Here is a 14274-nt window from a genome sequence, read left to right as displayed (position 1 = left end):
ACAACAATAATTCCCAGAGACAGACAGAGATTCCCAAACTCCAGTTAATGGTTTCCAGAGGTGTCAACAGCCTTTCTATGGGGGTCATATAATTACTGGCTTGCTTCAACCTTTGTTGTACACGGTAGGCCTCCTGCTGCTACGTCAGGTTCTTTTCTCTCTCTCTCTCTCTCTCTCTCTCTCTCTCTCTCTCTCTCTCTCTCTCTCTCTCTCTCTCTCTCTCTCTCCTGCGAGCGTCTCCTGTGACCCACTCCACATTGGACTAATTTCTTTGACCCAGACATGTCTGTAGTATTTTAAAACAAATTATGAAGTAATGCAAACATATAAATTGATTATTAATTTTAATTATAAATATATTTATATGCGATGTAAATTGAAGCAGAGAGAGAGAGAGAGAGAGAGAGAGAGAGAGAGAGAGAGAGAGAGAGAGAGAGAGAGAGAGAGAGAGAGAGAGAGAGAGAGAGAGTTTTAAATACATTTAGCCCATAATTCACTGAGGCAAACGATGAAACTGTAATAAACAAATAATGAACGATGATAATAAATACATATAACTATATCAAAATGTATAGATTTAATAAAAAAAAAATAGCATTTTAATAAATATTTTACCCTGATCTCTCTATAACACATTAAAACAAATTGTAAAATCATAAAAATAACACAAAATTAACAAAAAATAATAAAAGAAACATATTATAATACATCAAAAACCAAACTGGACACCTGCCAGAATATAGTCTAAAGGAAAAAAAAAAAAAACTTTTGCCCCGGAGTTCTCTGTCAACAAAGATGGCGAATCACTACGAAATTCCAAAGTGGTAAATATAACCCTAATAATTCGCTTTTTCCAGCCTCATATAGAATCCCCGTCTACTTTAGAGCGGCGTGCCGTGTTTGAAGTAGATGGAGGTATAGATGAGCGTGTAAAGTGATGGAAATGGCCAGTGTATAGAGGAGAAAATGGCGTTATAAGAGATGCATTTTTCTGAAGTACCTGACACGTCTTATATTTACTTAGATTTACACGGCTATTTATACTCATACTTACACATTGTTACACCTAAATGTACTTACTTATAATTATACGCCCTTGAAAGCCACTTATGCACTTGTACACTCAATACATCAGCGTGTTTTAAGTTATAAGTTTGTTTTGATATCAATAGACGTATTTATGTTCACTTAAATGCACTTATACAATGATCTGGTGTTGTTTGTTACTTATAAACTTCTCAGCAGCTTCGTGTGTGTGTGTGTGTTTGTGTGTTACGCTTGGTTAAGTTATTGATGTAATTTCACGTGTTTGTTTACGTATCTTGTTTACTTGTGTGTTTCATCGTGTTTATCTTCTCTTATTAATTTTTCCATCAATGCGTCTTTCTCTTTGTTTATTTTTTTGTTTATTTCACTTGTTTGTTTATGTATCTTGTTTATGTATGTGTTTATTGGTGTTTATTTCGTGTTTAATTGTGTTTTATCTTATTTTATTTATTCTTCCATCTAATTTTTGCTTTTCTACATGGATATTTAACATTAATTAACTGCTTATTTCACGTGTGTCACCTGTCTGTGTCTTGCCTACCTGTGTGTATACCTGTCCGAGTCATGCAGAATTAATTAACTAGTATGTACAGCTATCTCACCTGCAATTATCTAATATGTGTGTGTGTGTGTGTGTGTCTACCAGTGTTGCTTATTTACCTTTTTTTTATTATTATTTACATCTTGTCTATGCTATTTATTAGTGAACTTATTTTATCTATGTTATTTATTATTTTCACTTATTTACCTGTGCTAATATTGATCTGTGTATTGTTTGTGTGTTCTGCAGGGCGGGGAAGCCTCCAGTGGGGCTACACCTGGACGTTGCCAAGGGGGACAAGCTCATACAGGTGTGTGGCGTGCTGCTGTGTCACCTGTCGTAGTCTGCCCACCTCTGTAATGCAAGAGTTAACCAGCATTCTCAATCTTTCATTCTTTCTCTACTAAACTCTGGAACTCCCTGCCTGCTTCTGTGTTTCTTCCTTCCTGTGACTTGAACTCTGTTAACAGGGAGGTTTCAACACACTTATCCTTCAATTTCTGATGATATTTACCACCACAACCGCTTATTTACCAGCCAATCAGTGAAGCTTAGCCTCTTCACCTCCAAAATATTAATGAAAGACAAGGTGTTCATTTTTAGCTACAGCCTGCAATATTTACCTCCACAACCTTACAATATTACTGCCTTATTTACCAACCAGTCCAGTCCTCACCTTATCACCAGCAAATATTAATGGCAGACATCAAACACTCTCCCTTCAGCTACACCCCGCGATATTTACCACCAATAGTCTGTAAAAAACCCACAATAATAATACTACCATCTTATTTACGAGCCAGTCACCCAACCCTAATCTTTTCCCCAGAAATTAATGATTGACGAGAAGAAATGTTACCTATTTGGACGCAATCCACAACTTAACGACTTCTGCATCGACCACGCCTCTTGTTCCCGCGTCCACTCCTCCCTGGTGTACCACAAACACCTCAACATGGCCTTCCTGGTGGACCTCGGCAGCAGTGAGTACCTCATGTGCCCCTCAGTGTGTGTCTCAGTAGTCAGCCTGTCCTTTTGTGTTCCTCATTGTGTCCCTCAGTTCTCAGTCTGCCCTCTTGTGGCCCTCAATGCCCAGCCTGCATTGTGTCCCTCCTTGTGTCCCTCAGTTCTCAGTCTGCCCTCTGGTGGCCCTCAATACCCAGCCTGCTCTCTTGTGTGCTAGATTACTCAGCCAACAAGTCAGCAGGCAGTAGTGTGCAGGCAGGGGTCTGTGAGTGTGAAGGTAGAGGCTCTCACAAAAATATTGGTGTTGCTCTCTGTGGTGGTGAAGTCGTTGGTGTCAAGTAGGAGTGTGTGCAGGAATTTAGTGATAGATTTCAGTTTGAGCTGTGGGCATTTATTGACAGATTTGGTAAACGATTCAGAAATGTGTTAAATCTTCTTTTAAATGATCATAGAACAATTTAGAATGCTTGTTGAGTCGAGTGCCTAACCTAACCTAACTTATTAACCTAACCTAACTAAACTAACCTAACCTAACCTAACCAACCTAACCTAACCTAACCTAACCTAACCTAACCTAATTAACCTAATCTAACCACAGCGCACGGAACCTTCATCGGCAACATTCGACTGGAGAGCCTCAAGCCAACACAGCTCCCGGTCAACTCCACCTTCCACTTCGGTGCCTCCACCCGCATGTACACCCTCAGAGAACGCCCCCAGACTGCCCCCAAGCCCGTCATGGAGGAGCTGGAGCGTATGACAGAGGACAGCGATGGGGGGCTTCTCGGACTGCCGGAAACGGAGACCGAGCTGGATGTAAGTGGTCTGGTGGTTCTTGTTCATGTTGTTCTGTGTTTTTTTCTCGTTTTTTTTGTGACCTTTTGTTTGTTTCTTCTTTTTTTTTTCATTTTTTATTATTATTATTATTATTATTATTATTATTATTATTATTATTATTATTCATTTATTTATTTATTTTTTTTTTTCTACTACTAAAACACACACACCCACACACACACACACACTGCAGAACCTCACACCATCCAACATCACAACTCGTCACCACCCCCACCCACTCAGAACCCACCACCCTCCATGACCCCCTCTCATTACCCCCACAGAACCTGACAGAGTTCAACACCGCCCACAACCGACGCATCTCCATGTTGGGGATTGGCGAGGACGACCCCAAGCAGCGGGGACTCAAGAGACACAAATTCAATGTGAGTTTCAAGGATGAGGAGGACGTCATCAACCCAGAGGACGTCGACCCTAGTGTGGGACGCTTCAGGAACCTTGTACAGACTACCGTGGTGCCCTCCAAGGTGAGTGGCTGGCTGGATGGATGGATGGCTGGCTGGCTGTGTGGATGACTGGCTGGCTGGCTGGCTGGATGGCTGGATGACTGGCTGGCTGGCTGAATGGATGGCTGGATGGCTGAATGGCTGGATGGATGGCTGGCTGGCTGGCTGGATGGATGGCTGAATGGCTGGCTGGCTGGATGGCTGGCTGGCTGGATGGATGGATGGATGACTGGCTGGTTGGATGGATGGCTGGATGGCTGGCTGTGTGGATGACTGGCTGGCTGGATGGATGGCTGGTTGGCTGGCTGGCTGGCTGGCTGGCTGGCTGGTTGGCTGGCCGGCTGAATGGCTGAATGGCTGGGTCCTCTCTGGTGTGGATGAGGAGTGGGGCTGGCTGAGGTACTGGAAGACAGGAAGGTACTTGGTCCTCTGGTGTGGATAAGGCAGTTTTTTTTGTGCTTGTATAATAAATCGTCAATAACTTAATCATCTTGTCATTTTTTTTCCACTGTACCATCCACCAATCACGTTACAGAAACGGCGTTTGGACATCAGCGGCCTGGTGTCCAATAGTGTAGCAAGAGAGGTGGATGGATCAATGAAGAACCAGATGCCCTTCCCCCGCAGTGATGGCCTGTACGGTGACCTCCCCCCTGAGCAGCACGGCCACGGCGGGTCACACCACTGTATGTTCTCGTCCCTGCTCTCCTCCAAACTGGGCATGCCTCTTCCGAACCCTGCCCCAGAGGTTGGTGGATTAGATTGACGTTTGTGTGTTTGTTTGTGTGTTTGTCTGGCTTTATTTCCTCGTTCCTTGGTGTAAATGTTTTATGCTTAATCTCGTTTGACTTTGCACCTTCAAGATCGTATAGATTAAAAAGAATGAAAGAAAATGAAAAATTACTGTCTTATTCTCTCTCTCTCTCTCTCTCTCTCTCTCTCTCTCTCTCTCTCTCTCTCTCTCTCTCTCTCTCTCTCTCTCTCTCTCTCTCTCTCTCTCTCTCTCTCTCTCTCTCTCTCTCTCTCTCTCTCTCTCTCTCTCTCTCTCTCACGCACTCGCTTTCTCCTCATAGGTCGAGTTGGCGCCTCCTGAACCAATTGCCCCAGAGAAGCCACCTCACATCCAGGTGTCGGTGGATCCTGACGAGCCCAAGAAGAAGAAATATGCAAAGGAAGCTTGGCCGGGAAAAAAACCCACTCCTTCCTTACTAGTATAGCCTTACTACCACTGCTGCTGCCGCCGCCGCCGCCGCTGTGCTAACGAGACTATAATTTTGTACGTCATGTGTGTTTCTGTGTGTGTGTGTGTGTGTGTGTGTGTGTGTGTTTGTGTGTGTGTGTGTGTTTGTTTGTTTTGGTGCGTTTTGTGTTAGTTTCCACTTCTTTTTTTTTGTGTTTATTTTTTTTCTCTTGTTTTTCTCTTCATGTTTGATTTTGTTTGTTTGTTTTATTTGTTTATAGTTTAGTTGTTTTTTTTCTGTTTTGTTTATTTATTTTTGTTTATTTTATTTATTTATTTATTTATTTTTTGTTAGAAGTTACGCTTGTCATTTTCTTTCCTTTTTTTTATTTCATTTATTTTTTTCATTTATTTATACCTTATTTATCTTTACTCTGTTTTCTATCTTTTATTTATTTATTTTTCTGTGTTTATTTATCTTTTTTATTTTGTGTTAGAATTTACACGTCATTATTTTTTCATTATTTTTTTCCTGTTTATTTTTCTGTTTTACCTTATTTAATTTGTTGCTGCATGAGTAATTGTGAGAAGGAGATTCAGCAAAGGCACAAAAAATGGAGGATGATAATCTCTTTCTGCTAAACTTTCACAATGCTCAAAAAAAAAAGAAAAAAAAATTACTGGACTCAAGAAAAAAACACAACACAACAATATCTTTCACAAAACTAAAAAAAAAAAAATCACTTCAAACCAACAATATCTTTCACAAAACAACAATATCTTAAACAAAACTAAAAAAAAAAGAAAATCACTTCAAACCAACAATATCTTTCACAAAACTAAAAAAAAAAAAAAAAAACACTTCAAAACAAATTTCACACAAAAAAAGAACACCAAAAAACAACAATATCTTAAAAAAAAAAACTATAAAAAAAAATCTTTCACAACACCTAAAAAAAAAAAAAAAAAAAAACACACACTTCAGACCAACACGATCCACTGCCACCCATCAAATCATCCGGCGCATCAAGAAAACACACTACAACACTTAATACTTTGCACCACACTTGTTAAGATAGTGAAAATAAGATGCCATAGTATACACAGAAATACAGACCCTTAATTTCGCCGCTGCCAAACATACGTAATACGAATATTCTTACATGCAGCAAATTAAACAGGATATTTAATGGAGATTATTAAGACGTAAGTGGATTTTCTAACACGAGATGCCTCAAATTTCTGTGTGTGTGTGTGTGTGTGTGTGTGTGTGTGTGTGTGTGTGTGTGTGTGTGTGTGTGTGTGTGTGTGTGTGTGTGTGTGTGTGTGTACATGTGCGTATACATATGTATTTTTCTGGCGTTCTCCTCTACACTGAGCGACGAATGCTGACTTTGTATAAATTTGTATTTTTCTATAGTGTATTTTGTAGGTGGTAGAAAATGTTAAGTTTGTGTGTGTGTGTGTGTGTGTGTGCGTGTGTGTGTGTGTGTGTAGATATACTTTTAAGATAATGATAACAGTAATAATAAAAACTGACTGAATGTATGTGTGACTAACCATTTGAGAGAGAGAGAAAGAGAGAGAGAGAGAGAGAGAGAGAGAGAGAGAGAGAGAGAGAGAGTGATAGTTAGGTAGCCAATTAGTTAGTTAGGTCTGTACATTACTTATCTACCTGAAGAAGTATTTTGACAACAGCCCCTTGAGGAATGCTGAGTGTGCCCCAGTACTGCCCCTGCCCCCCCCCCCCCCCCGACCCCCGGCCTATCCTGGGTCTCCTAAAATAAGGTCTGCCCATCCCTGCCTCTCTCGTCCCTGGTGGAAGTGTCTCACAGGACTTAATAGGCTGAGAGAGTGAGAGAGAGAGAGAGAGGGGGAAGAAGATGAAAGATTATTAAGCTTCTGTAGGACGGAGAGAAAGAGAGAGGTGGACAAGTATAAGAAAGGGAAGAAAATGAAAGATTATTGAGTTTTATTGAATGGAGAGAAAGTGAGAGGCAGATGAGGGAAGAAGATGAAAGAATATAAAGCTTCTGTTTGACAAAGGGAAAGAGAGAGGTGGACAAGCATAAGAGAGGGAAGAAAATGAAAGATTATTGAGGTTTTATGGAACAGAGAGAGAGAGAGAGAGAGAGGTGAATAAGGGAAGAAGATGAAAGATTATCAAGTTTCTGTGGGAATGAGAGAAAGAAGGGCACAATAAGGTGAATATATATATAAATCCATCCCTTTTAACAGACACACTATTGGTTAAGGAAAGTTGCATCACATTTAGGTTGTTATGAAAGGACAGTGTTCCAGTAATGCCCTCCCACCAGTCACTACTTCTGTTTGTTTATTTATTTATTTATTTATCTATTTATTTATTGCGTTTGCTCAAAAGGCATAAAGTTTTGGTTTTATTGTATTTATTATTTATATTTTTTGTATTTGTTTGTTAATTGTTATTTCATTAGTTTATGCATTTTTGTGTATGTTTATTTTAGTATTTATGATCTTTCTAAACAAACCAACTAAGAAAAAAAAAGAATAATAAGTCCAGTCAAAAATGCATTCCCCCCAAAAAATGAACTAAAAGAACCAAGAGAGAGAGAGAGAGAGAGAGAGAGAGAGAGAGAGGTGGCAAGTCTAGTCTCTGAGGCGCCTTGAAATTTCAGTAATATATCAGTGTTTTGCCAAGTTAGGGGGTTCACCAATGGGGGGGTGGGAGGTAGCTGGAGAGGCTGGCTTGTGTTGATCCTGCTGCCACTGACATCCCCCCACCCCCACCCCTGCCTCCCCCTCCCCTTCCCCACTCCCCCTCCCCACCCCTGCACCTGTCATTGGTAAAAAAAAGCACAGGTGTTTGTTTTCTATCAGATTAGTGTGGTATACCTGTTAATAAGCTGACTAATTAAATTTTATGCCAATTTCATAGCCATGTATGTTTCTTCCAAGAGAGAGAGAGAGAGAGAGAGGGGGGAGGGAAGATTAGTTGTATTTTTGTCCAAGAGAGAGAGAGAGGGAGAGTGTGTGAGAGTTACAGAAGTTAGGTTTGTTTAATTCAAGAGATAGAGAAAATAAGTTGAGTTTTCCCAGAGAGAGAGAGAGAGAGAGAAAATAAGTTGAGTTTTCCCAGAGAGAGAGAGAGAGAGAGAAAGAAGAGAAGTTGTGTTTTTATCAGAGAGAGAAGTGAGATAATGTAATTAGATTTGTATGTCATCGTGTTACATGTTTAATTCAAGAGAGGAAAAGAGAGAGAGAGAGAGAGAGAGCAATTCTTTATCTTCACACTCGTACTTTCACGGGTATCTTTTCCCAAACATAAATTGATCTAATAGTAACGTATATTTAGTATCAGACAGAACCTCAACTATGTGTGACGGTGAGCTGCAGAGGTGCGGGTGGAGGAGGTGAGGTGGTGGGCTGTGTCTGGCAATGCTGTGTTCCCTTGCCACAGCTGTTTTCAGAGGCCACAGAGATGGTTAACTGGATTCCCACTGCTGTTTATGTAGAAACCTTGTTAAATCGTTAGAATTATGAAAGTATTGTTGAAAATCTCAATAACTTGTACCGGAGGCTGTTGAAGTATTACTAAAATCTTGGAAACTCCCTTGAAAACCCCAACAGCTTCCTCTAGAGCCTGTTAGAGCTGTCAGGGCAAGGGATCTCTTTAATTGTCACTGGAATCATGAAAACACCCTTCAATATTCCAACAAGATCCAGTAGGGCCTGTTGAACTATCACTGGAATCATGAAAACTCCTTGAAAAACTGCAATAGCTGCCTCTAGAGCCTGTTGGAGCTAGTCAAGACAAAGGATCTCTTTAATTGTCACTGGAATCATGAAAACACCCTTCAGTATTCCAGAATCCACTAGGGCCTGTTGAACTATTGCTAAAATCATGAAAACTCCCTTGAAAACCCCAATAACTTCCACTGCAATGATGAAAACACCCTTATAAATGACAAACTTCCATGACAGCCTTGTTAAAATAAGCTGAGATAAGACACGGGATACCAACTGTTGCCACCGTCACCAACAGACGTGCCAAATAATAATATGCGTTGTGTCAGAATGTACACCTCTTGTTTTTACGACTTTTGGCAGCTGTTGTTTGTATTTTTAAACAGAGAAGCTACCAAATAATAAATGAATTGTCTTCCTTGACAAGAAAAATCAAGTGAGGGATTTATCAAGTACTCAAAAGAATTAAAAAAAACATTCCTTTCCTCTTTAGTTCATTGTTTCAGCACACACACACACCCTGAGGCACCACCACCACCACCACCACCAGTACAGCAGCAGATGTGTTGGCCTCAATGAGGCTGTCTGTGATTGGCTGCTGATCTAAAGTAAGCAATGTAGTTAGCAAGGTGGTGGTGGTTAGTTCATTCTATATTTGTTTTCATGTGTTGGTTCCTTTAGGTTTACTGATTTGTCACTTTTTTATATAATTTAGCTGAAATACATACAATTGTGTAATTTAAAATACTGAAATCCAAATCTTTTATCTTCATTCATTTATTTATTAATTCATTTATTCATGTTTGTTTTCATGTGTTGGTTCCTTTAAGTTTACTGATTTGTCACTTTTTTTACATAATTTAGCTGAAATACATGCAATTACGTAACTTAAAATATTGAAATCCGAACTTTTTACCTTCATTCATTTATTTATTCATTCATTCATGTATTTATGTATCAGTTTTACACTTAATTCTTGTATCTTTACCATTTATTTGTCTGTTTTGTTTTCTTATTTTATTGATGTATTTCTTGTATTTACCTTTGCTCTCTCCTCGCATTTCTCTTCTTTGTAGTGATGGTTCAGGCAACAGTGGAAGTTATAGGAGGTTTTCAGTGGTGTTCTCATGGTTCCAGTGACAGATTGACAGGCTGTAATGGAAGGTACTGAGACTTTCAAGAGTGTTTTTATAATTCCAGGGATAGATTGACAAGATTTCTGTATTATTAGTGAACAAGACATTAGTGGAAGTTATAAGAGTTTTTTAAGAGTGTTTTCATGGTTCCAGTGACAGATTAACAGGCTGTAATGGAAGATACTTAGATTTTCAAGAGCATTTTCATAATTTCAGTGATACATTAACAAGATTTCTGCATTGTTAATAAGCAAAACACTGGTGGAAGTTATAAGAGGTTTTCAAGAGTGTTTTCATGGTTCCAGTGACAGAGTAACAGGCTGTAATGGAAGATACATTTTCAAGAGCATTTTCATAACTCCAGTGATGCATTAACAAGATTTTGGTACCATTAGTGAACCAAACATCTATGAAAATCTACCAGTTCATCTCTGTGGCCTTTGCAAAGACCAGTGATGAGACCAGCTTAACCCTTTCACTCCTAGATAAATTTTTTGCCATTATTTGAAAAACATATTAACTCAATTTTTGTACTCTTAAATTAACTAGGTATTCATTAGTTTCTCTCTCTCTCTCTCTCTCTTTGGCCGTGCAAACTGTTTTCTCACTCTTGCATGTAGGCAGATGACCGTAACAGTGAAAGGGTTAAGGGTACAGACCACAGCATGTAATATCAAGCCTATCAGCCTATCAGCCATCAGTCATATCATTCGTCTCTATAATTAAAAAAACACTGCCATTGTTGTTAAGCGGGCAGGGAGGTGATGGGGGATCCTGGATTGACTAGATTTTTTTTTTTTTTTTTTAGGTTAAGGTACTGACTATGGAAAGAGTTGAAGTAAATAAATGATTCTGTTGTTCATAATGTGCTTTCCTTTATTTACTTAGGCTCACCATATTGTTTTTGTCTTACATTCTCAAAGTCTTTATTATTATTTATTTATTTGTCTATTTTTTATCATTGCTATTACTTGAACTATTTCTTTTATTTACTCTTAAACTCACCATATTTTTTGCCTTACATTTTTTAATACTATTATTATCCTCATTTAATTATTTATTATGATTCCTATGACTTAAACCACTTCAAAAGATATGTTTTCCTTTACTTTTAAACTCACCATATTTTTTCCCTTACATTCTCAAACACTGTTATTATTATCATTCATTTATTTATTATCATTCCTACAACTTAAACCATTTCAAGAGATTTTTCCTTTACTTACTCTTAAACACACCACATTTTTTCCCTTCCATTCTCAACCACTATTATTATTATCATTTATTTATTTATTTATCATCCCTATGACTTCAACTTCCATACAAAAGAGGAGCATCAAGACACAAGACACACCAAGAGACCAACAGACTCCAGATTTCTGTAACTATCTTCTATATCATCAGCACTTTAGCTATTCAGTATTGTGGCAAGCATTTTCTTTAATCCCACACAAGTACAGCACCTGCCATAACAGTCTCTGAAGTGCGTGACCTGTGACAGTGAATAATATACAGATGTTTCCTGGCCATTCTGAGTGTGCAAGGTTGCCAACTGCTGCCACTGTGACCACCAGATGTGTTAGGTACTGTCTGTTGTGTCAGAATGTACGCCTTGTTTTGTAAAGGTAGTTTTGCTGGTTGCTCTACATCCAGTGCAAATCTGTGGTTGTTCCATGTTCTTGTATTTCATCACTGTATAACTGTCATGCTTTTGTTTAGCTATTTAATTAATTTTTTGTCATTCACTCCAAAGTCATTATCGTTTTTTTATGGTTTATCTTCATCGTCGTCAGTTTATTCAGTGTGGCAAGCTTTCCAGAAATGTTTTTTTCATTCACTTCAAACTCATATTTTTATTGTTTACTCCAAACTCTTTTTTTTTGTGTGTGTGTGGTTAATCTTTGCCACCTTTTTTTTTTGTGTTTGCTTTTTGTGGTTAATATTTTTTTTTTGTGGTTAATCTTCATTGTCATCAGTCTCTCTTTTTTTTCTTTTTTTTTTTTTGTGGTTAATCATCATCACTTTTTTTTTTGTGGGTAATCTTCATCATCAGTTACTTTATTGTGTTATTTCAGTTTATTCATCATGGCAAGAATTTCAGGAACATTGGCAAGCACATTTTCATTAACCTCACATCTTTCTCCAATGGCGTGACAGTAACCCTCCTGCAAGGCCTGTATCTCATCACGGTGAGGTCAAAGTCTCCCCTGCCACAGTGGTGAACAACAAAACAGGTTAGTAGAATTATTTATTTTTCTACAAAACATAACCCAAATGACACTTCACCCTCACAGCACCGTCACACACACACACATACACACACAATAACAACACATATACCAGGACAGAACTAAGAAACAAATATTTAGAAGGGAAAACTTGACATTTTTTCTTTTTTACCAAGAAGACAAAGATTGATAACAGTACCAAGTCAAGGGGGAAGAAAATGGTAACTAAATGAAATAATGAAACAGAGATCAAATACAAGTATTAATCCTTTTTTGAGAGTGAAAACCTGAGGAAAAATAAATAAAATAAAAAAACAACAATTAATCATGAATAAATAAAAACATCTTTCATTTTATTACTAAACCCCAAGCTTCACTGCACCGAGGCACCTTGGCAGCACAACATTCACTCCTCTCCTTCATGAACTCTTTACTCTCTCTCACACACGCAGCCACACAGCCACACAGATACACAAACACACAGACATGTACAGGTGCTGCCTCACTCAGTCTTTCCCTTCTTGGGCCTCTGTACGGCAGTATACTTGGACTTAATGTTGTACCACATCATGAAGGGAACGAGCTGGGCAGGGATCATCAGCAGGGCAAAGATGAGCCAATCAAACTGAAACAATTTTTTTTTGTCAGTCATGGTGTGTGTGTGTGTGTGTGTGTGTGTGTGTGCTTATTTATTTATTTCTTCTTCAGAGGTCTGGTTAGATTAGGTTAGGTTATCTTCCCTACACCTGTTATTGTTTGTTTTCCTTGTCAGTCTAATATTTATTCATTAATTTGCTTTTGTGTGTTTTTTTTTTTTCATCTCGTGTGTGTGTGTGTGTATGTGTGTGTTTTCCTTCCACTTGAGATGCACTGCCCATTCTATTCTATTCCTGTTTTATAATTTAAGTCTATTTCCACATCTTAAAAAAATTATTCCTACTGCAGTCATCTACCTGTCATGTCTTGAAGCTAAATAAAATAAGTTCTGTTGCTATTCCTTTAAAACTTAGATTCTGTCCCTTTAACTTGTTAACATCACAAACCTCCTACAACCATCATGCTATCTGGAGTCAATGAGCTGGATTCTAAAATATTCCTGAAAAACTATTTTGCTCAATCATGTTAAATGCATTTATGTGCCTAAAAAAATCACCTAACTTTACTAAAGTCCATCAACATTCCACACAAACCTCCTACTTTCCTTAATAAAGCTGGATAAGCAAAGTCTCCCCAAGTCACTAAAAAACTAACAAATGTCTATTTTTAAACCCTTCCACATCACACCACTACTTTCAAAAGACCATAGTTTAAGTTACACAGGCTTTCAATGGTGTTTTTACCCTTCCAGTGATGGACTAATATGATTTCTACATTATGAATGAGAGAAACACACTGGAGGAACACGGCCAATCATCTCTGTGGCCTTTGAAAGTATTCGTGGTGAGAGCAAAGTGTTCCTGACTTAGTTCCTACAAGACTCCTGGCAAAGACTAGTGGTGGTGGTGGTGGTGGTGGTGGAGCGACAACCCACAGGAGCCTCATACTCACCACATGGGGGGAGAACTTCCTGTCGTAGTCCCTGAAGGCAATGATTCCTCCCTCGCCAGGCTCGGAAGTGTAACCAATCTGGATCTGCAACATAACACCATAAAAAATGCATGGTAAGTCTTCTCTCCTCTCTCTCTCTCTCTCTTTCAAATGATACTTAAACTACAAATATAATAGCAGGTGAACACAAACACACACACACACACACACACACACCTCAGCCGAGTCCTCAGAAGGTTGGTAGGAAACTTCAGCGGCAGTGAAATTGAAGTATCCATATTTCTTGGGACGCACTACAACTGTATGCGAGACATTGGCGTTGGGAGCAATGCGGTCAAACTTCACCTGCAGTTGTCCCCCGCCTATCTCGAAGTCCTCGGCGCTGTTGGGAGAGAGCGAGTGGTGGGTGACGGGTGGTGTGCGTCACTAAGATGCAGGATATGTTCTTTATTTGATATTTGTAGTGTTTTAAAAGGAATATTATTGTTTGGTATGTTTTTTTAAGGTTTTCATGGTTTAATTCGCTGGTTAAGTCTTGAGTGCTCTGTCTGTGTGTGTGTGTGTGTGTGTGTGTGTGTGTGTGTGTGTGTGTGTGTGT

General features: G+C 38.9%; 2 protein-coding genes across 5 annotated transcripts in view; one reads left to right on the top strand and one right to left on the bottom strand.

Moving 5' to 3' along the window:
• Positions 1–773: 773 nt before the first annotated feature.
• LOC135094591 (nuclear inhibitor of protein phosphatase 1-like) lies at positions 774–13677 on the top strand. Of its 4 annotated transcripts, none has more exons than XR_010263880.1 (9): positions 782–824; positions 1838–1898; positions 2418–2571; positions 3153–3370; positions 3676–3879; positions 4394–4606; positions 4932–5134; positions 12058–12134; positions 13477–13677. XR_010263880.1 is itself a non-coding variant. In XM_063994826.1 (7 exons), exons 1-7 carry the CDS (start codon positions 796–798, stop codon positions 5073–5075), a joined length of 1023 nt encoding a protein of 340 aa, XP_063850896.1. In that variant the 5' UTR covers positions 774–795; the 3' UTR covers positions 5076–10765. The 4 variants fall into 4 exon arrangements, 1 of the variants encoding a protein (XP_063850896.1); XR_010263879.1 differs by having other exon boundaries at positions 11976–12134; XR_010263878.1 differs by lacking the exon at positions 13477–13677 and having other exon boundaries at positions 11976–12754.
• Positions 12136–14274, bottom strand: part of LOC135094593 (translocon-associated protein subunit beta-like) — a 3743-nt gene continuing 1604 nt past the window's right edge. The window contains exons 3-5 of the mRNA XM_063994829.1: positions 13893–14058; positions 13677–13760; positions 12136–12753 (exon numbers count right to left, since the gene is read on the bottom strand). Of these exons, the coding sequence (XP_063850899.1) occupies positions 12631–12753; positions 13677–13760; positions 13893–14058 (373 nt within the window). The 3' untranslated portion in view covers positions 12136–12630. The remainder of the gene's footprint in view (positions 12754–13676; positions 13761–13892; positions 14059–14274) is intronic.

Source organism: Scylla paramamosain, chromosome 46, assembly GCF_035594125.1.
Source record: "Scylla paramamosain isolate STU-SP2022 chromosome 46, ASM3559412v1, whole genome shotgun sequence".
In the NCBI taxonomy this organism is placed as follows: Eukaryota; Metazoa; Arthropoda; class Malacostraca; order Decapoda; family Portunidae; genus Scylla; species Scylla paramamosain.
Note: the sequence above shows the minus strand (reverse complement) of the source record. Positions and strands in the feature narration are given on the sequence as shown.

Bases quoted from the DNA above. Each gene is read 5' to 3' on its own strand.
- LOC135094591 (XM_063994826.1), top strand. From the start codon at position 796: ATGGCGAATCACTACGAAATTCCAAAGTG. The intron at 1,899-2,417 runs GTGTGTGGCGTG...TCTTTTCCCCAG, and splicing joins AGGGGGACAAGCTCATACAG to AAATTAATGATTGACGAGAA. The intron at 3,880-4,393 runs GTGAGTGGCTGG...ATCACGTTACAG, and splicing joins CTACCGTGGTGCCCTCCAAG to AAACGGCGTTTGGACATCAG.